General features: G+C 46.4%; 1 protein-coding gene across 1 annotated transcript in view; it reads left to right on the forward strand.

The window, feature by feature from the left end:
- Positions 1-22,737, forward strand: part of LOC311226187 (E3 ubiquitin-protein ligase SH3RF3-like) — a gene marked incomplete at its 3' end in the record, with an annotated part of 637,874 nt that overhangs the window by 287,277 nt on the left and 327,860 nt on the right. The window contains exon 2 of the mRNA XM_084311562.1: positions 14,177-14,452. Coding sequence (XP_084167688.1) covers positions 14,177-14,452 — 276 coding nt within the window. The remainder of the gene's footprint in view (positions 1-14,176; positions 14,453-22,737) is intronic.

Here is a 22,737-nt window from a genome sequence, read left to right on the forward strand (position 1 = left end):
CATATTTGATATTAATTCATATTTTAATAGAGAGGCCTGGCTTCCGTTGGCTTCCATAAGGATTCGCCACTGGCCACTACACGCAAATCATTAATCATACATCAAAATAGCCTAATTTTATTATTATACACGATGATGACGATACAGAAAATTACAGAAAAATGAGAAATGCATGGCAAAAATAGCATTTATTGTCAGTATTTTAGAGACCCCCCAAAAATTCACAAATCCTGTTTTCAGGGGAGCTGATGTCTGAGCTAGGGGAGCTGATGGCTCACCCAGCTTACCCATGGTTCACACCCTGGTCCTGGCCTGCTTCTAAGTGCAGTGGCCTGACTATGTGGGTTGCGACCCCGACTTTGGGAACCCCTGTCTTAGTCGATTAATAGGCCTAGTGTCACAGCGAACTCCAACCTGGGAACTAGCCACTGCTCCTCGTGGTGTTGCCACTCCAGGCTTCCAGGGCTTGGCCGCTCGTGCATATTCATTATGTTCGACTGCCAGGCCAGGGCTTACCTGCTGACCCAGGACCGACCCGATCCCCGTCACTCGGCCAGCTCGTTCTTCTTGGTCCAAAACTGTTTAGCGCCGTTGCGCCGTTGACGGTTCATTTGTAGACATATAGCACACAAACAGTATCGTGGAAAAAAAAAGCTTTGTTAGGAAAAGGAGAAACTCGATGGCCCTTAACTAACATCACAGGCAACGTCTCTCAAAACTCGCACACCTGTTGTTTAGAGGGAGGAGGGAGACACGCCGTGTTTCTCCAGTTACTTTGAAACGTCTTTGGTATCTTGTAGGGGTGTAACGGTGCGTGTATTCATCCCGCGTCTTCACGGTTCGGACATCACGGTTCGGTACATCCAGCCATACGACGAATACGTCTCATACGACACTAGGTGAAACTACGTTTGCACATTTTACAAATGTATGCTCAAGATCTTTACTTTACTTTACACTAGCTTACTATGATCTTTAACGTTGAATATTAAGCTTGTATTGCCAAATTTAGATGATGAATGACACGTTAAAGGCATGATGACAAGCGGACAGTACAAATTAACCACCGCGCACTCCCCTTTACTACAGGCGTCCCGAAAGAAAACCATGAATGAATGATATGTTTGTAACACAGCAGGGTCATTACAATAGGCTGAACATTTTCAGCCCAATAATGTTAACACTTTAATCGCCATGGGTTAAATTCATAATTTACCATCCCTCGCCAGCTCTATTTGTCTATGGAGAAGTTCCCCTTCTTTGCAGGGCTATAACTTTTTAAATTCTATTGCTACATTGCCATTATTATGGCCCATTCAATGTCCTATATGTATTGTTCAGGGTGTAGCAACGTTAAACTTTTTCATTCACATATTCATACTAAAATATGGTCTAAAGTATAAGTATGTTTTTATCGTTTTCTGCAGCTTTCTTCAGAACGTGATTTATAGCCCTAAATGCATTATATTGATGATGAAATACAGTTTGGTAGCGATCGGCGCGAGATGAAAAATTTCAACTGGACGTACTTCTAGAATGATCTACGTATGATATGATGATGACCGGATGGGCGGGGGATCGTTTATAATTCCGTGGGCAGCGTTAGATGATTCATCCAGAGTGGGTCATATGTTCATCATAGCAGTTTATATGGAATAAGTTAGAAAATAATGCTGAATCTTACCGTATGTTCCTCGCGCCGTTGGACGATCAGCGTGGAGTAGACCGTTTTCGATTATGGGATGTTGATCCTGATGAACCATTTCCAGGTTGTATAATACTATATACGTCCAAATAACGTTGTTTATTGAGTTAGGGCGAGCGATTGATCATCCAGTGTGTTGAGATGGAGTCCGGCTACCGATCGCGAGTGCCCGGAGCACATATGGATGGGCACTTCCTGTTTGGCGCGCCCCTCCCTCTTGGCCGATCTGCCGATCGGCCACCAGATGGCGCTCTCGAACCGTTAGACAGTTGAGTGGAGCTCACCAGTACATCTCAGGGCTCCCGAAAGGAAATATGATTTCGATGACAGATTTTTGAAATATTGACATCAAAGACGAGTTACGGCGTCTTCGGCAGAATGAGCATGGCTCCGAATGACGTGAAAACTCGTCCGCGGCGATCATAGTGTTAACCAAGTGAAAGACACACACACACACACACACACACACCCACGACAACTTTCTCTCACAGACTTTCAGTCACAGCTGATCCGAGAAAAAAAAGTCAAACGCACTAATTCAAATTCAAAATATTGATAAATCCTCTGCCATTGTTGTGTAACATGTCATCTCTTCTCTAGAGTCTTCTTTCTCTGCTTCACATGAAGTTAAATCTACTCTAGAAGTGAAACTGAAACTGAAATAGCATACACAGTGGGGGGTGGGGACGGTATGTAATTAATTTACTCAGTTGATGCCTGAACACAGAATGACACCGGTATCACTGACTATCACGGCAAGCCTAGGTGGAACTAAGTATAACTTAATAGAACATAATTATATTTAATAATAATTATTATTATAATTATTATAAATATATAATAATAAATATTTATTTTTAATTCCTGTTGTACCGAACTCATACCGAACTGTGACCCCAAAACCGTTACACCCCTAGTATCTTATAGAAGATGACAGAAAGGCAGCCTTTGATCGAGAAGAAAGGTAAAACAAATTCAGTCATCGTCATATGATGTTCTCAAATCGATGAGTAATCCTCCTGTTTGATAGTTGTGATTTCAATATAAATCAAAATAATCGTGATTATGATTTTTGCAGCCCTATACTCCCCGGACCACATTTGGTTAGTTTAGGCCTTCACCCACTTTACAGCATCATTATGCAGTTTAACGCGATTATCGATGGATTATCGACATCACAATTTTGCATAACTTACATGAACTGATATACTTTTTTATATCAGAATGAAATTCTAGAAATCTAGATCATCATATGAATTTGGTTCATATAGCCACGGCCCTCCCTAGTATACTGTATATCGTCCCGGCCCTCCCTAGTAGAGTGTGACAGAGTGTGGGTTTTACTGGTTAGGGTAAAGGTTAAATACCACTTCCGGTTCCGGGTGACAGTTGTTGTTATTGTGAATGCTATGTGCAAGGATAAGTAAAGTACCTCAACTCGAACTCCGTCTCTGGCTCGCTACTTTCTTATCGCCACATTGGTGACCCTGTGAAGAACATTTTTTAACGTTAACAACATTAACATTATGTCTCAAGGCAACGGCGTCGCGCAACCGCAAGCACCCGCACCGAATGCTAACGACGCTAATATGTTACAAGCGAACATTTACGCTGCAACCGACAAGTTGCCCGACTTTTGTCAGCATAATCCCCGGCAGTGGTTTCAGCACATCGAAGCCCAATTCCAGCTGAGAGGTATAACGCAGGACATAACCAAATACTTCCATGTTGTGGCGGCGTTGGATGCTTCAACGACGGCACGGGCGATGATGCTGTTGGAGGATCCGCCGGACGCTGACAAGTACGATGCGCTAAAGACATTCCTTCTGAAGCTGTATGAACTGTCAGAGTTAGAGAAAGCGGACCACCTGCTGTCCCTCAACGGCCTCGGCGACGGCAAACCATCAGAGTTGATGGAGAAGATGCTGGCTGTGCTGGGATCAGCTGATCCCTCCTATCTGTTCACACACATTTTCCTCCGGCAGCTTCCAGTGCCTGTGCGCACAGTACTGGCCAGTTCTCTCCTCTCCTCCACCAACGACTATCGCGGCCTGGCTGCAGAAGCAGACAGGGTTTTCCTGGCCAACAGGCAGCAGCAGTTTGTCCATGCACTGCTGCCCCACCAGGGCACCTCGGCCCTGCCACCACTGGAGGCCTATACAGACACCGCGGCTGCGGTGACAGCCCGACGCCAACCCGACGATGGGCTCTGTTATTACCATGCCAGGTTTGGGGACCGGGCCAAGCAGTGTCGCAAGCCATGCAGTTTCAAGGGGCAGGGAAACGCCAGGGCCGGCGCTCATTAGTGGCTGTGGGTGCCGGCCAGGACTGGGGCGCACAACGCAGCATCCTGCCGGCACAGGGCGTGGACACCATGGACGGCAGACACGGGCCCCAGATGGACGCAGCGAACGGTATGCCCCTACGTACTTACGGCACCAGGTATGTGGAGGTGTGTTTTGGGGGGCGCCGTATCGGCTGGGGTTTTGTGATGGCTGCGGTGTCCACGCCGCTCCTGGGAGCAGACTTCCTCTGTGCCTTCAGCCTGTTGGTAGATGTTAAAAACTGTTGCTTGATCAATGCCCTCTCTTTTTCCTCTTACCCCTGCACACTTGGGGCGGTTGGGGGGGGCGGAGCTCTCTGCCTGTTGAACACACTTGCCACCGGGGACCCGTATGAACGCCTGCTCGCCGGGTTCCCTGACCTCACCACACCCACATTCTCATCTGCAGTGGCCAAACACGGTGTGGAACACCATATTACCACCGAAGGCCCCCCAGTCTATGCCCGGGACCGGCGTCTCGACTAAGCCAAGCTGGCAATCGCCAGGGGGGAGTTTTCCACCATGGAGCGACTTGGCATTGTGCGCCGCATTTGTTTGTGTATTTGGATGACATTCTTGTAGCCAGTGCGTCCATAGAGGAGCACATGACACACCTCCAGCAGCTGTTTGAGTGGCTCAGTAAACACGGCCTCATCGTCAACCCGACCAAGTGCCAGTTCAGGCAGTCATCCATCACCTTCCTCGGACACCACGTCGCTCCACAGGGAGCCACCCCGCTCCCCGCCAGGGTGGAGGCCGTTGCCAGTTTTCCTCATCCCCACAGCGTACGGTCTTACGGGAGTTCCTGGGCATGGTGAACTTTTACAACCGGTTCCTTCCCCATGCTGCCCACCTCATGCGCCCCTTGTACGAGGCCCTGCGGGGTAAGGTGCCCAAGGACGAGTTAGACTGGTCCTCGGGGATGGACAGCGCCTTTGGGGCTGCCAAGACCGCGCTAGCCAACGCTGCTCTGCTGGCGCACCCCTCTCCCACGGCCCCGGTCGCCCTCACGACAGACGCCTCTGACTATGCAGTGGGGGCGGTGTGCGAGCAGTGGGTGGGCGGGGCCTGGCAGCCACTGGGCTTTTTTAGCAAACAGCTCCGCGACAACGAGCGTAAGTACAGTACTTTTGACAGGGAACTGCTGGGTCTGTTCCTCGCCACTAGGCACTTTAGATTCCTGTTGGAAGGCCGCCAGTTCACTACTTTTGTGGACCACAAGCCGCTAACGTTCTCCATGGCCAAGACCTCGGAGCCGTGGTCGGGACGTCAGCAGCGGCAGCTCTCGCCGATCGCCGAGTTAACCATGGACATTCAGCATGTGGCGGGCAAGGACAACTTTGTCTCCGACTGCCTCTCTAGGGCAGTCATCGGGTCCGTCCACTTGGGACTCGATTATGCCGCCATGCAGACATTCAGGCCTACCGGACGGGCCCTACTGCACTGCAGCTGGAGGATGTGGTGTTCGACACAGCTAACGCCACTCTCCTCTGCGACATCTCCACTGGCCAACCACGCCCTATGGTGCCTGCGGCCTGGCGGCGCCGGGTTTTTAACATGATCCACGGCCTTTCCCACCCAGGTGTGAAGGCCTCGACTAAGCTGGTGGGGGTCAAGTTTGTGTGGCCTGGCCTCCGGAAGGATGTTAGGACCTGGGCTGGCTCATGTGTGGCGTGCCAGCGCGCCAAGGTGCACCGCCATACCAAAGCCCCTTTGGCACCGTTTATAGTGCCGGAGAGGCGGTTCGATCACGTGAATGTGGACCTGGTGGGCCCCCTGCCCCCCTCCCGCGGATATATTCACCTCCTCACCATGGTGGACAGGACCACCAGGTGGCCGGAGGCTGTTCCACTGTCCTCCACTACGGCAGCGGAGGTGGCCCGGGCGTTCATCGGCTGCTGGGTGGCCCATTTTGGCACACCGGGGGACATCACAAGCGACAGGGGCCCCCAGTTCACTTCAGAGCTCTGGACTGCAGTGGCAGAGCACCTGGGGGTGAAGATCCACCGCACTACGGCGTACAACCAGCAGGGCAACGGACTTTGCGAGTGGTTCCATAGGGACATGAAGGCCGCTCTTCGGGCTGCCCTTACGGATGGCGACTGGGTTGACCGCCTCCCGTGGGTCTTGCTTGGTCTTCGTTCTGCCCCCAAAGAGGACCTCCAAGCCTTGTCCGCCGAGCTGGTGTACGGCCAGCCGCTGCAGGTCCCTGGGGAGTTTATTCCGGAGGCCGCATCTTCCTGGTCCATCGCCTCCCATCGAACAGTGTCCCGGGGGGTTGCCGATGCCCTTATTCCCATTCCAACATCCCGCCACTGCCTTCCCCAGTCCTATGTCCCCAGGGACCTGCCATTGGCCAAATATGTGTTTAACCGGCACGACAGCCATCGGACCCCGCTGCAGCCCCCTTATGATGGGCCTTTCCGTGTCCTGGAGGCAGGCACTAAAAACGTTGTTGTGGACATGGGGGGCAGGCCAGAGCGGGTCACTATAGACCGTCTTAAGCCTGCCCACTTGGACAAGGACGAACCAGTTCAGTTGGCCCTACCCCCGCGGCGGGGGCGCCCCCCGGTTTCGGCTCAGACCCCTGCCCCATCCTCTGTTCCGGCCTTGGCCCCTTCCGTGGCCCGGCCGCTGGTCCCACTTCTCTCCCTTAATCCCCCTCTGGTTAAGCGCAGTCGGTTCGGCCGCTTGATCCATCCCCCTCCACGTTGACTATTTCATGCTGTAATCTGTTCACTGATAGACTGTTCACTGGCTATGAATTAGTTACAGTTTTTGTTTTGGTGAATTCTGGGGGGGCCTGTGTGGTGACCTATATTAAGAGACATTCACCAAGGTGGGCTTGTGCCTTTAAGAGTGTGGGTTTTACTGGTTAGGGTAAAGGTTAAATACCACTTCCGGTTCCGGGTGACAGTTGTTATTGTGAATGCTATGTGCAAGGATAAGTAAAGTACCTCAACTCGAACTACGTCTCTGGCTCGCTACTTTCTTATCGCCACAGTATATTAATTTATCTTAAAATGTCTATATAAATGCTTCTGAAGGGGTAAAACACTGGCAGCTATTACTGTACTCTTGTATTACTAGTAGGGATGGGCATTTTAAAGAAAAATCCAGATTGATTGATCGCATGCTATACTCGATTGATTGTGTATTACTCAAAAAGGAAAAAAAAAACGTTTAAAAAAAGAAAAATAATATTAGATATTTTTTTACTTATTTTTGTTCATTCACGTATATATGTTTAGGGAAACCAACAAACAGTTATAATCTTACACATACATGTGACAAGATATGTAAAAATTATTATAATTTTTTTTTTTTTTTAAACTTACTTTTTTAGCGTTTATCGCGTTTCTGGTCAAGCATGACCGACAGAAACAGGTTGAAATGGGATGTAGAGCAGGGGAAGACACTCTGAGAAAATACGGCGGGTCCGGGAATCGAACTCGTGTACCCCAGATCCGTGAGGAGCACGGTTTTCCCTGACGCAGAAATAGCGCCGAGATATGCGGTGAGCTACGGGAGCTCCCCTATTATAATCTTTTTTATATACATTTTATTTCATAATTTATTTTTATTTTTTTTATTTAATTTTTTTTATAGCTACGATTACTCACGGCCATGCCTAATTACTAGGACATATTTCACATAGTACAGAGGTATTTTAAGAAAATGTATTGTGTAAAACTGCAATACAAAAATGCAAAACCTTTTCTCAAGTTACTTCCATCTCTGAAAAACACTTTTTTCATGAAATACAATCAAATCAAGTGGCACAAAGTGAAAATAAATACTGCAGGACAGGCGGTTTCTTTCCCTCAAACAACTCAAACACAATAAAACTCCAACATAACTTAACTTTAGTGTACATGTGCCGCGAAGTCACGTTAGAACGTTAGCTTAGCGGCTAACGTTAGCCCGCTAACGTTAGCCCTCCCTAGTATACTGTATATCACCCCGGCCCTACCTATTATACTGTAGGTCCATTAATTACCAGGATCCAGGATCATCCTCTTCTCCTTTTCTTCAGATTTTTTGTTCCCTTCTCTCACTCTGGCAAACCTCTCCATGAAGATTCCCTCCTGCTCTTCATGTCTGGCACTATCTCACCTCCCCATACCATCATCTCCTGTCTCCAGAGACACATGCTCTCCTCTTTCTGCTCCTCCTCTCCCTCCCTCCTCCTCCTCTACTTCATCCGCCCACTTCATCCCTTCCTTCTCTTTCCTCTCTGGTTCTCCCCTGGCTGCTGGCAAAGGAGTAAAGGAGGAGGAGAGGAGGAGAGATGGGAGGAGAGCACAGCAGGTGATAGCTTTGTCATCATACTCTGGTGTGTGTGTGTGTATGTCTGTGTGTGTGTGTGTGTGTGCATATGTGTGTGTATGTGTGTGTGTGTGTGTGTGTGTGTGTGTGTGTGTGTGTGTGTGTGTGTGTGTGTGTGTGTGACACAATTGTGCTGGTGTGTGTAGTTCAAGTTTCAAGTTCAAGTTTCTTTAATAGTTGTCATACAGAAGTACAGAATACTTTTATACAAAATGCTTCTTACTGTTACGCTCCAGAGACTGTGCTTGACAAGATAAGTATGAAATAAAATAGTATAGCATGTAAAATAGAAGTAAAAATAGAGGTCACAGTGTTCAGTATAGACATATGTACAATGTTCGATGCAGAATAGAAGTAACTGAGTTACCATACAATATACAATATACTATGCAATGTACTAATATACAATACTATATAGTGCAAAGCAGAAATGGGATGAGGTACAATTTAGGTACAATTTACAGTAAGGTGTACGAGTTGTAGTGCAAATCCTTTACCAATAAATATAAAGTGTGTTTAGGTGATCTAAAGTGTGGAGAGTGGGTGCTGCAGTGTGTTGTTTGTTTAAAGTGAGTGTGTGCGTGTGGATGTGTGTGCTGTGTGCATTTGATGGTTGTTGCATAGTGTTTATTGTTCGTTGAGCAGCCTGATGGCCTGGGGATAGAAGCTTCTTCTGAGTCTTTCTGTGCTCGCCTTGAGACTCCGGTATCGCTTGCCTGACCGCAGCAGTTCAAAGAGGCAGTTGTTCGGGTGGCTGGAGTCCTTGATGATTCTCTTAGCCTTACCCCTGCACCGCATGTTGTAAATGTTCTGGAGGGTGGGAAGCCCCCGTCCAATTGTGCGTTCGGCTGAACGTGTCACTCTTTGTAGTCTGCTTCGGTCTTGTACAGTGCTATTCCCAAACCAGTAGGTGATGTTGCCAGTCAGGATGCTCTCTATTGTACATGAGTAGAAGTCAGGGTTAGAAATTAACATTTTTTTTCAAGGGCTTTTTTTGCCCCCCTTAATTGCTTTTCGGGGGCTTTTTTTTGTATTTCGGGGGCACAACATTTTTATAATGAAAATTAACATGTAGATTATAAAACATTGTTGACACTTTTTTTACAGTCTTCGTCCCTATGTTTGATAACGTAATGTTAATGTCTCCATATATAGGGCTCTACGCTAACCTTTTTCCCAAGGAGCACATGTGCTCCTAAATCAAATGTTAATAAATAAAATCTAAATACAAATTTAGGAGCACACAGAAATTTAGGAGCACAGTGACAATTGTTCAAGTAACACACACACACGCACACGATGTGTGACATCATGGCTTGGTTTCATGTTTTGAGGTACCTTCAATTATCTGTAAATAATACATACATACTCTATCTAAATAGATTAAATATTATTGTCCCTGAGTGAGGGCAAGTTGTGTTGTTGTCTTGATATAATAACCGGTTGCCTCTGGATCAATGAATGTCTAATATTGAATAATATTATTAGATATTTTATTTTTAACATCCCTAATTCCAACAGTCAAGAAGCTTGTTTCAAATTGATGAAAAACCCCACACATGCAACGTTTGTGAGTATAGGCTCTGGCCAGATCGATCAATGAAATACGTTGCACGCTCAGCGCTGTGGAATGAAGGAAATGCGCATCGGGATCGGATTTGGATGTTATTCTTTTGGAGTTGTGTTACAAATGGAATGGTCTTTCCCCGCCGAACACAAGTTACTTAACGTTACACAGAACACAGGTCGCGCTATGCAGATGCTTAGCTTGCTAACGTTAAGATAGCAGTGTAATGCTTGATGAGAGCAGAGCGCTCTGTCTGTGTTCGCAGCACCTCTCAAGTGCCTGTAAACACGCAGCGGGCCCCGCCTCCCTCCTCCTTGGAACAAACATTCCACCCAAAAACTGAATTTCAGTCCAGTTTCAATCTGAACTATTAACAGCGGAGCTGTTTTGTAATCTTCACAATCACTCGTCTGTCTCGCACACTGCAAGTAAATTATTTTTCCGGTTTGCACACACACATATTATTAGGGGCAATACGAGGGAAATGCTCGCACTGTAGAGCATATATATAATTATATATATAATTAGTAAACTGTCGGGGGCTTTTTTTGCCCCCCTTAACTGATGTTCGAGGGCATTTGGTCAATTTTCGAGGGCATTTTGCCCCAAGCCCCCGTTAATTTCGAACCCTGGTAGAAGTTCTTAAGGATCTTCTGACTGACTTGGAACTTCCTTAGGCGCCTGAGGAAGTAGAGGCGTTGTCGTGCCTTCTTCACAACACTGTCAATGTGTGTGGTCCATGTCAAGTCCTCGGATATGTGGGCTCCGAGGTACTTAAAACTGTTCACTCTCTCAACCGGTGCCCCGTCGATGCTGAGGGGGCTGTAGTCCTTGACCCCCGACCTCCTAAAGTCCACAATCATCTCCTTTGTTTTACTGACGTTCAGGGAGAGGCTGTTCTCCTGGCACCATCCCGCCAGTACCTTGACCTCTTCCAGGTAGGCCCTCTCATCGTTTGCAGAGATCAGGCCCACCACTACTGTGTCGTCAGCAAATTTGATGATTGTGTTGTTACTCCGCTGAGCCACACAGTCGTGTGTGTACAGGGAGTAGAGGAGGGGACTCAGAACACAGCCCTGGGGGGCCCCTATGTGGAGGGTGATGGATGAGGAGGTGCAGTTGCCTGCTCTTACCACCTGGGGTCTGCCCGTCAGGAAGTCCAAGACCCACTGGCAGAGGTCATAGTTCAAGCCCAGGTCCCTGAGCTTGGCTATGAGTTTGGAGGGGACTATGGTATTGAATGCCGAGCTGTAGTCGATGAATAGCATTCTCACATAGTTCCCCTTCCTCTTGTCCAGGTGTGATGCTGCTGTGTGCAGCACATGGGCTATGACGTCCTCCGTGGACCTGTTGGGGCGGTATGGAAATTGCAGGGGGTCCAGGTTGATGGGGAGGGAGGAGCAGATGTAGCCCGTTACTAGCTTCTCAAAGCACTTCATGGCTATGGAGGTGAGAGCTACAGGGCGGTAGTCGTTGAGGCAAGCAGGCTTGGATTTTTTAGGTACAGGGATGATAGTGGATTTCTTCAGGCAGGTGGGGATGACAGCCTGTTCTAAGGACAGGTTAAATATGTCAGTGAATACCGGGGCCAGTTGGTCGGCACAGACTTTTAGGACGCAGCCGGGGATGCCGTCCGGTCCTGCTGCTTTCCTGATATTCACGTTTTATTTTTTTTTATCCACTTTTTTCTCCCATTTTCTATATTTTTCTCCCATCCCAATTTCGTATCATCCAATTCAACCCTCCCCTGTCACGAACGCTGTTTCTTGCCTCCCACAAGCCGGCTGCAATGTGGACTAAGTCATACATAGCACAAGTCCCCTCCGGTACTTGAGGTAACAGCAGTCGCATCTTTTCACCTGCGCAGCTCGATCTCTCAGTGGCGAGGAGTAACGCGTGGGAGGCTCACGCTGCCCCCGACACTTCCTGATTCTACTGCGCAGGCGCACCAACCGACCTGTAGGAGTCGCTGTCCACAACGCCCGATCCCCACCCATCAGTTTCCCACCCCCTAATACGGCCAATGTGTATTAGTACAGATGACCAGCTAAACTGAAAGCAAATGTGGAGCGCTGGGCTCGAACAGGCAAGCCCAGCGTCTCCAGATTTAGTGGCGAGCGCCTTGCCCACTACGCCACGTAGCCGCCCATGATATTCACTTTTTTAAAGGTCCGCCTCACCTCATGCTCTGTTACCCTGAACACTGAGTCTCCATCAGCAGACCCCCCCCCCCATTGCCGTGGCTTGTAGGCTGGTGTTGTTATTACCAGCCTCAAACCTCGCATAGAAGGTATTGAGATCATTTGCTAAGGAGATGTCACTCTTCAGTTTGAGGGAGGTGCCTATGTAGTCTGTCATCGTTTTGAGGCCCTGCCACATAGCTCTGGAGTCAGCCTGTTCAAACTGAAGTTCAATTTTATCCCTGTAGCGCCGTTTTGCCTCTATTACTGTCCTCCTTACGTTGTATCGCGCCACCTTGTGGTCATTCATGTTGCCTGCCACCAGGCCGGCGTTGTATGCTGTGGTGCACGCTTTTAGAGCTTCACGGACGGATTTGTCTACCCAGGGTTTTTGATTTGGGTAAACTTTAATTATGGTAGTGGGGATTGTTTCTTCCACCAAAGTACGAACAAAGTCCAGCACTGTCTCCGTGTAGTCATTAATGTTATCTGTGTCACGGAATACACTCCAGTCTGTGCATTCAAGCGCAGCCTGTAGCGTCTCCTCTGACTCCACATCCCATTTCTGCACCTCTCGCGAGACTACCGGAGTGCTCTTGATTCTTTGTTTATATTTTGGTGAAAGAAAAATGGCCGCATGATCAGATTTTCCGAAGCCACTAGCAGAATGAGCCTTGGCTTGTACCCACCCTTGAATTGCGAGTAACAGTGGTCTACAATGTGTGTGTGTGTGTGTGTGTGTGTGTGTGTGTGTGTGTGTGTGTGTGTGTGTGTGTGTGTGTGTGTGTGTGTGTGTGTGTGTGTGTGTGTGTGTGTGTGTGTGTGTGTGTGTGTGTGTGTGTGTGTGTGTGTGTGTGTGTGTGTGTGTGTGTGTGTGTGTGTGTGTGTGTGTGTGTGTGTGTGTGTGTGTGCGCGCGTGCGCGCGCGCGCGGGGAGGGAGGGAGGGAGGGAGGGAGGGAAGGAGGGAGGGAGGGTTTGGTTGTGTCTTCTGTGCTGTAGTCTAGATGCGTTTCCTGCTCTTGCGTCAGAACTGATCTGAGAACAGTCACACAGTGGAGAGCCTGCGGCACCCTGAGGCTTTTAACTGATGTCTGATCTGCTTTAGAGCGCACAGGCCCCAGGCTATTATCTATACTGTCTGGGGAGAATCAATCAGCATGTGTGTGTGCGTGTGTGTTTGCGTGAAGTGTGTGCATACATGCATTATGTGAAGGGGTCTGTGCACAACTGTTTGTCTTTGCATGTTTGTTTTATGCATACACGTCTGCGTGTGTGTATGTGCATGTGCGTGTGTGCTTGCAGAAGAATGCATCATCCTTTTCTCAGCAGTAAACATAGGCTGTACCAGAGAGACTGACGGTGTTATTGCAAACACCTGCTCTGGGACAAGTAACAGAAGCAAAGCTGTTTATCTTCTATTCTCTCAGCATATCTCTCTCTCTCTCTCTCTCTCTCTCTCTCTCTCTCTCTCTCTGTGTTTCTTTTAATTATGTTTTTGGTAAATTTTTTACTACCGGGCAGTCCGGTAGAGAGTGAGAGAGGAGGAATGGGAGATAGACGGGGGGAGGACGGGGGGAGGACGGGGGGAGGACATTCGGCAAAGGTCACCGGGTCCGGGAGTCGAACCCGGGACGGCCGTGTTGCGACGCAGCACAACACGGTGTGCTACCTGAGCGCCCCGCTATCTCTGTGTTTCGATCCTGTGTACAGCTGTTTGTTTATCTGTGTTTTCACAAAACTCCTTTACATCTGTGATATTTGTCTATAAAAGTTTGGTTTGTATAATAGATGTGTGAGTTGGGTGATTGATTGAGTGATGGATTGATTTGATCCAATAAGCTTATTATACACATTATTAAAAAGTTCAGTAAAGCTGGGGGGTGGGGGCACAATATCTGTTTTTTTTTTTAACTAAATGTGTGTGTGTGTGTGTGTGTGTGTGTGTGTGTGTGTGTGTGTGTGTGTGTGTGTGTGTGTGTGTGTGTGTGTGTGTGTGTGTGTGTGTGTGTGTGTGTGTGTGTGTGTGTGTGTGTGTGTGTGTGTGTGTGTGTGTGTGTGTGTGTGTCTTCCAGAATGTCCCTGCGTTGCCATGCGGCAAGGCGCTCTACTCCTACGAGGGCAAGGAGCCGGGCGACCTCCAGTTCGCCAAAGGTGACATCATCATCCTGCGACGCAAGGTGGATGACAATTGGTACCACGGCGAGCTCAATGGTTGCCACGGCTTCCTGCCCGCTAGTTACATCCAGTTGCTCCGCCCCCTCAGCCAGACTCCGCCTCAGGGCAAGGCGCTGTACGACTTTGAGGTCAAAGACAAGGACCAGGACAAGGACTGTCTGGCTTTCAGCAAGGTATAGAACAAACACTATCTACATACTGGCTCCACAGATCGGATCACATAGAGGCTCAGGATGCCTTCAGAACACCTGCTTTATGTGGAGCGGCTGGGTAGCGTAGGGTTTCAGTTTCAGTTTAAACTTTATTTGAACAGGGACAGCACACATTAATGAACATAAAGTAAATGTGTGAGACAGTGTCAGCCAAATTTTCAACTGTTGTCCCTGGGCCTGGTGTTAAAAAGCCACTAAAAAGAAAGCATAACATATATGGTGTAGTTTCCAAAACAAGTTAATGCCATAAGCTTCGGACGCTCTCTAACTTCGATTATCCCATTCCACATCCATATGCAAGAAAGCCACTGACCACGACGTAGTATTAACTGTTTAATGTCCAATTCGGGTTTAACACTTTCACGTTTCCTAATTATATAGAGCGAGATTAATAAAGTTATCCTAGGTAAAGAGAGAGAGGTCTGAAAACTGTCTGGCTCCACTCTCTCATCACTCGGCCTGACTGCCGGTACAATCTGCGTTATCTTCCTTCTAACAGTAATCATGACATGACGGTTATCTGAGGAAATCTCCATCTTAAAAGTAAACTACAAAAAAATTCTCATATCCAAAAGTAGTAGATCAGGGGTGGCCAACCAGTCAGAGCCACAAAAATGACTGTGGTACCACAAAGAGCCACACCATATACCAGCGTTTCTCGACCTTTTTTTTCAGTCACGGCACCCTTCATGTGTTTATAGGTCTCACCCTCTGGCCTCTGAAGTTGCTAATGTCTTTTTTATTTGGGCCTCACAGGGTTAAAAGTACCCTGTGAGACCCACGGTTGCAAAATTACAAAATCACTTTTAGCCATTTAAAAAAATAATGTTTATTTAAAAAAATGTAAGCACATGTATAGTCAATTGGTCCTGTTGTTCAGCCTCACAATGCTATTTGATAGTAAATGTGTTTATATGTCCCACCCTCTGGCCTCTGAAGTTGCTAATGTCTTTTTAATTTTGGCCTCACAGGGTTAACCTCTTAAGCCCGAGATATACAGTAAAATAAAAGTGTATATTTTCAGCATTACGTTTGTTTACCAATTATTTTAACTGTTATTAGTGAAATATAAGATTATAGAAATCTCAGGGCATTGAGTCGGAAACCGGCGGATATTGACAGGAGGAAGTGGCACAGCCAAAAGTGAGTGTAGTCTTTTGAAGGAAGAGACTCAGGGCTTTCGAATTTCGAAAAACTACCCTACCCAGCTCACACCAGCCCCTGTCAATCATCTGACTTCTGGATTTACTTTTTTATTTCTCTTATTTTTTTGGATTATCTCCCACAAACCTGAACGTTATTGCCATAAAACAGAACGCAGTTAGTTTCTCTATCTTTCTGTGAACGTCTTGCAAAAAACGGTGTTGCAATACGATGAAAAATGGTGGGGAAATTTACATTATAAAAAAGATGGCAGAATTCAGTACTGTATCTACAAAACCTTCTGTTTAATCATCTTCCCTTTATTCATTTGCTTAGATTTTTCAGGTCTGGTCAATTTGAGCATGGTGTTATTCACAGTCAAAGATACATATTTTTTTTAAATATAATTGATATTCTCCCTTGGTTCATTACAATTTACTCAAGCCTAGTAACAGACACACTATTTCTGACACTGATCCATATATGTATATGTCCCTAGATTCAGATACCAAGAACATGCAAATGGACCATTTAAAAAAATAAAATAATGTTTATTCTACATCCTTATGGAATGAGTGACATAAAAAAAAATAAGTAAAAAGAAATAAGTTAAAAAAAAGATATTATAATTTTATTTTATTTTATGGATTGACAGGCAAAGAGCTGCATGCGGCTCGCGAGCCGCGGGTTGGCCACCCCTATAGTAGATAGATAAATAGGTCATACATGTAGGTATGCATTTGGTTATGTGGGTGGGTAGGTTTGTAGGCAGGTGGGTGGGTGGTTATGTATTATTATGTACGCAGTATACAGTGTATGTACTGTGTGTATGTATGTTTGTGTTAACACATATCTTTTGAATGTATTACTGATATTTTTTTAATAATATGTATATTTTTGTGTGTTTTGATTTTATAAAACAGGGGAAGTTCTCGATAAGCCTCTAGGCTTATAACTTCTCCTTCACAATATGGTTATTAATAATGTATTTTTTTTTTTACTTTTGTTTAACTCTGTGTTAATAAATAAATAAAAAATACAAATACATGTAAAAATAAAAGTCCCTCTGCCTATCAGCCAAATATCACGTAAAAAAAACCTCTGTAACAAAGAAATCATTCTTATCAATAAACATGAATTGTCTTCAAATTTTTTTTTATCCACTTTTTCTCCTTATTTTTCAAATGTTCTCCCATCCCAATTTCGTATTGCCAATTCTCCCCTCCCCTGTCTTGAACATTGCTAGACTATGCCCCCCACTGGTCGGCTGTAGTGAGGATAGAAGCCTTGCATCACGTGTCCCCTCCGGTACACGAGGAGGCAGCCTGTCGCATCTTTTCACCAGACAGTGCAGACTCTCATTTGGCGAGGAGTAACGTGTAGGAGGCTCACACTGCCCCCACCATTTTCCTGACTTTGCTGTGCAGGTGCCCCAACCGACCTGTAGGAGTCGCTGTTCACAACGACCAGACTACCACCCTTCAACTTCCCACCCGCTAACTCTGCCAATTGAGTTAGTATTACGGCCGGCCCAAGCCGGAGGCAACGCCGACAGCCGGATTCGAACCCGGTGTCTCTTGCGTTGGTGACGAGTGCAATGTCCGCTGCGCCACCCAGCCGCCTATTGTTGTGTTCACATCTGTAGTTATTAAATTTTTATTTTTTTTTACTTAAATTTGTATTGACAATTATAGACATACAACACTTAGACAATACTTTAAACGACATCAAACATATAACACTACAATGACATGGGTCCCTTGAATCCCTATGCTAAGGCTGTGTTCAGCAGCCCAGACCCCCATAAAAGGGACCCCCCCCTCCCGCCATCCACCCCGAGAAATAGGGCTCCCCCACATCCCAGGACCGCTATACACAGAGCCGGAACCCAGCGACACGGGTCCCTTGAATTGATTGGGCCAGGCCCAGTAGAGGAGAGGGCAGGGGACTCCCCCCCACCGAGCCAAGCCTGTTACCTCCCATGTCCCAAAGAACCCCACCCCCCGCACATCGACCCCACAACACACAAGACCCCACTCTCCCGGGCCGAACCGCCGAAGCGATTCTACTCCATTCTACTCTGCGCATGGGTCCAACTCACCTACCCCAGCGTAACACAAAAACATCCTTGGCTTTAGAGGTTTTGAGTGAACTTAATATTTGTGCCACTTTGTAAGAGAGGCACTCGCCCACCATCGCAGAGACACTGGGTTCCAATCCAGCAGTCAGCGGTACCTCCGGCTTAGTTAGTCGTCCCTACGAACACATTTAGAATCTTTATTTATGTCCACATAAAGACAATGTTTTAAGGACACAAATATTATCAGTGCACTTGTACATTGTGGGTTATTCTGATACATTCATGCCCAAATTGACAATGGCAACCAAAGTTACACACACACATGGATGATGCACCTGACAATCAACACACAGCTCATAGATACAGATTGCAGCATCTTCTCCAAATTGCGCGGCTGCCAATAATTGCTGACACTGAGCAATATCTTGCTAATTGTTTGGCTCTTCTCTTCGGAAGGCCGGCCATCTGAAGGCCTCTAACACCCAACTTATGAACATGACCCAGGCTTCCAAATATGAAGACTAAAAGTTTACAGTTGTAGCCGAGTTGTGATATGGTATGCTCTAACAGTTGATACTTTAACATTTTGGTTGTAAAGGCTTCCTCTAGACTGTAGTCAAACGTGCATCATCAGCCTCGCTTATTGACAACATCTTGTTCAATTGTCTGGAGTCCGAAATTACCTCAGGTTTACTGATGACTGACATCTCTGATCACCTTCCTGTCTTCCAGATTATTCATACCAATGGAAATTCAAATAGGCCTACTAAATGTAATAACTCTGTCAACAACCAGGCTACATATCGCAAATTTACCAGAAAGAATATGGAGTCTTTCAAACATGCAATCAGTGCTGTATCATGGGATGAGGTTTTAAAGTTACAAGATGCTAATGAAGCCTACCAGTGATTTTTAGTTATTTTCAACTCTGCTTTAGATAGTTGCTTTCCCTTGACTACCACAAAAAACAAGGTGTAGGAGGCTCACACTGCCCCCGCCATTTTCCTGACTTTGCTGTGCAGGTGCCCCAACCGACCTGTAGGAGTCGCTGTTCACAACGACCAGACTACCACCCTTCAACTTCCCACCCGCTAACTCTGCCAATTGAGTTAGTATTACGGCCGGCCCAAGCCGGAGGCAACGCCGACAGCCGGATTCGAACCCGGTGTCTCTTGCGTTGGTGACGAGTGCAATGTCCGCTGCGCCACCCAGCCGCCTATTGTTGTGTTCACATCTGTAGTTATTAAATTTTTATTTTTTTTTACTTAAATTTGTATTGACAATTATAGACATACAACACTTAGACAATACTTTAAACGACATCAAACATATAACACTACAATGACATGGGTCCCTTGAATCCCTATGCTAAGGCTGTGTTCAGCAGCCCAGACCCCCATAAAAGGGACCCCCCCCTCCCGCCATCCACCCCGAGAAATAGGGCTCCCCCACATCCCAGGACCGCTATACACAGAGCCGGAACCCAGCGACACGGGTCCCTTGAATTGATTGGGCCAGGCCCAGTAGAGGAGAGGGCAGGGGACTCCCCCCCACCGAGCCAAGCCTGTTACCTCCCATGTCCCAAAGAACCCCACCCCCCGCACATCGACCCCACAACACACAAGACCCCACTCTCCCGGGCCGAACCGCCGAAGCGATTCTACTCCATTCTACTCTGCGCATGGGTCCAACTCACCTACCCCAGCGTAACACAAAAACATCCTTGGCTTTAGAGGTTTTGAGTGAACTTAATATTTGTGCCACTTTGTAAGAGAGGCACTCGCCCACCATCGCAGAGACACTGGGTTCCAATCCAGCAGTCAGCGGTACCTCCGGCTTAGTTAGTCGTCCCTACGAACACATTTAGAATCTTTATTTATGTCCACATAAAGACAATGTTTTAAGGACACAAATATTATCAGTGCACTTGTACATTGTGGGTTATTCTGATACATTCATGCCCAAATTGACAATGGCAACCAAAGTTACACACACACATGGATGATGCACCTGTCACAATCAACACACAGCTCATAGATACAGATTGCAGCATCTTCTCCAAATTGCGCGGCTGCCAATAATTGCTGACACTGAGCAATATCTTGCTAATTGTTTGGCTCTTCTCTTCGGAAGGCCGGCCATCTGAAGGCCTCTAACACCCAACTTATGAACATGACCCAGGCTTCCAAATATGAAGACTAAAAGTTTACAGTTGTAGCCGAGTTGTGATATGGTATGCTCTAACAGTTGATACTTTAACATTTTGGTTGTAAAGGCTTCCTCTAGACTGTAGTCAAACGTGCATCATCAGCCTCGCTTATTGACAACATCTTGTTCAATTGTCTGGAGTCCGAAATTACCTCAGGTTTACTGATGACTGACATCTCTGATCACCTTCCTGTCTTCCAGATTATTCATACCAATGGAAATTCAAATAGGCCTACTAAATGTAATAACTCTGTCAACAACCAGGCTACATATCGCAAATTTACCAGAAAGAATATGGAGTCTTTCAAACATGCAATCAGTGCTGTATCATGGGATGAGGTTTTAAAGTTACAAGATGCTAATGAAGCCTACCAGTGATTTTTAGTTATTTTCAACTCTGCTTTAGATAGTTGCTTTCCCTTGACTACCACAAAAAACAAGAAATCCCCTAAAGGGCGACCTTGGATTACTGAAGAGCAAAAAAAAATGCCCCTGCAAAAAAAACTAAATGTATAGGAAAGCTACAATTAACCCCACCAATATAAATGTGGTAACATATAAGAACTACAAAAACAAATTCATTCACTCTGTAAGGAAAGATAAAAAGAATTACTACGCAGACAAATTTACTCAAGCGTCTAATGACATTAAGTCTACTTGGAAACTCATCAACCATTTGCTAAATCGGAATAAATCCCCACCAATTGCACCTGCTGAGATGATAAGGAAGGATGGAACTCTTCTCTGCAGCCCGAAAGAAATTGCTGATGGTTTCAATGATTTCTTTGTAAATGTTGGCTCTTCATTGGCATCTTGTATAGCAGACTCTAACTTGAGCCCTTGTAGTCAGATCAAAGGTCAATTCTCCTCACTCCCAAGTTTTGATCCTCCTAGTACTAAGGTAGTGTATGAGATAATCATGATCTTAAAGAACTCCGCTCAAGGTCATGATGGGATCAAATTAAAAGCAGTCTCTTCAAAGAAACGATTGATTTCTTTGAAGATCCGCACACAAGCCGTTAGGCTGGGCAACTACACCTCGTCCACCCTGTCTCTCAGCACCGGCGCCCCGCAGGGTTGCGTACTCAGCCCATTACTGTACACCCTGCTCACACATGACTGTTCCCCCTCCTACCCTTCCCATTACATCATCAAGTTCGCAGACGATACCACAGTTGTGGGTCTCATAACAAACAACAATGAGTCTGCCTACAGGAGGGAGGTGGAAGAACGTACAGCCTTTAAGCCTGGTGTGACAGCAACAACCTGGCGCTCAACATAAAGAAAACAAGAGAGATCATAGTGGATTTTAGAAGATCAAGGCCTGAGCACTCCCCTCTGCTCATCAACAACGAGGTAGTGGAGAGGGTCACTGAGTTCAAGTTCCTGGGTCTCAGTGTGAGTGAGACCCTGTCCTGGAGCACCAACACCGCCTCAGTGATCGGAAAAGCTCAGCAACGCCTATACTACCTAAGGAAGCTGAAGCAGGCCGGCCTGCCACGAAATCTCCTTGTCAACTTTTATCATTGTGCGGTTGAGAGTGTGCTGACCTACGGTGTGTCTGTGTGGTTCTCCAGCTGCACAAAGGCAGAGCAGGAGGCTCTACAGAGGGTGGTGAAGGCGGCAGGCAGGCTCGTCGGGACTCCTCTACCAAACATCACCTCCGTCTTCACCTTCCGCTGCCTCCACCGCTCCAAATGTATCATCAAGGACCAGTCTCACCCAGCACATCACCTCTTTCAGCTCCTTCCCTCAGGGAGGAGATACCGGTCCATACATGCCAAGAGTTCAAGATTTAAGAACAGCTTTTTCCCCCAAGCAGTCAGACTGTTAAATGCTCATTGACTGTCCCCTCACATGCACCATGCACTTATCTGGACTTGATAATCACTGATTACCACTCATCATGCACTTTATTATTTAAAATATTCTGTTATGTACAGTGTTATATGTGTTATGTGTTCATGTATGTATATATTGTACTACGGTCTGTGGGAGCTCCCCTGAAATTTTGTTGTACACTGTGCAATGACAATTAAAAGTCTATTCTATTCTATTTTATTATATCATCCATCCTCTAACTCATATTCTATCATTATCCCTTCAATCCGGTATCATCCCTCACAACCTCAAAATCGCCAAAGTCATACCAATTTATAAATCTGGAGACCCAAAGGACTTTGGCAATTACCGTCCTATATCTATTTTGCCCTGCTTTTCAAAAGTCTTAGAGAAACTGGTATACTCAAGAATCTCTAACCATCTAACTACAAACAACATCCTGTATAACCATCAGTATGGTTTCCGTAAAAAAATACTCCACAGAACATGCATTGCTACAGCTCGTCAATAACATCTCCTCAGCACTTGATGACAAAAAAATTGCTATTGGTGTCTTTCTAGATCTGAGCAAAGCTTTTGATACTGTCAACCACAACATTCTCATCTCTAAACTCAATAGATATTGCCCTCAAGTGGTTTACTAACTACTTAGACAACAGATAGCAGTTTGTGTCATCCAATGGATGCTCATCTGTCAAATCAAGGATCCTCTTCGGGGTTCCACAGGGTTCCATTCTGAGCCCTTTATTATTTTTTATTTACATTAATGATTTGGCTATGTCCTCTAATACAGCTTGGAAAGACAGCTGACAGGAAGGAAAGACCCCAACGGGGCTGTCATGGACTAGCTATCCATGATGGCAGGCTCCGTCGCTTAATTAAGTGCACAAAAGCCACCCCTCATTGCTACGAAAAGTCTAAAGAGAAAAACACCCCTAGAGTCTGCGAGAGCAGGGGTGGAAGATGACTCATC

Source organism: Notolepis coatsorum (genome assembly GCF_963971535.1).
Source record: "Notolepis coatsorum genome assembly, chromosome: 3".
Lineage (NCBI taxonomy): Eukaryota > Metazoa > Chordata > Actinopteri > Aulopiformes > Paralepididae > Notolepis > Notolepis coatsorum.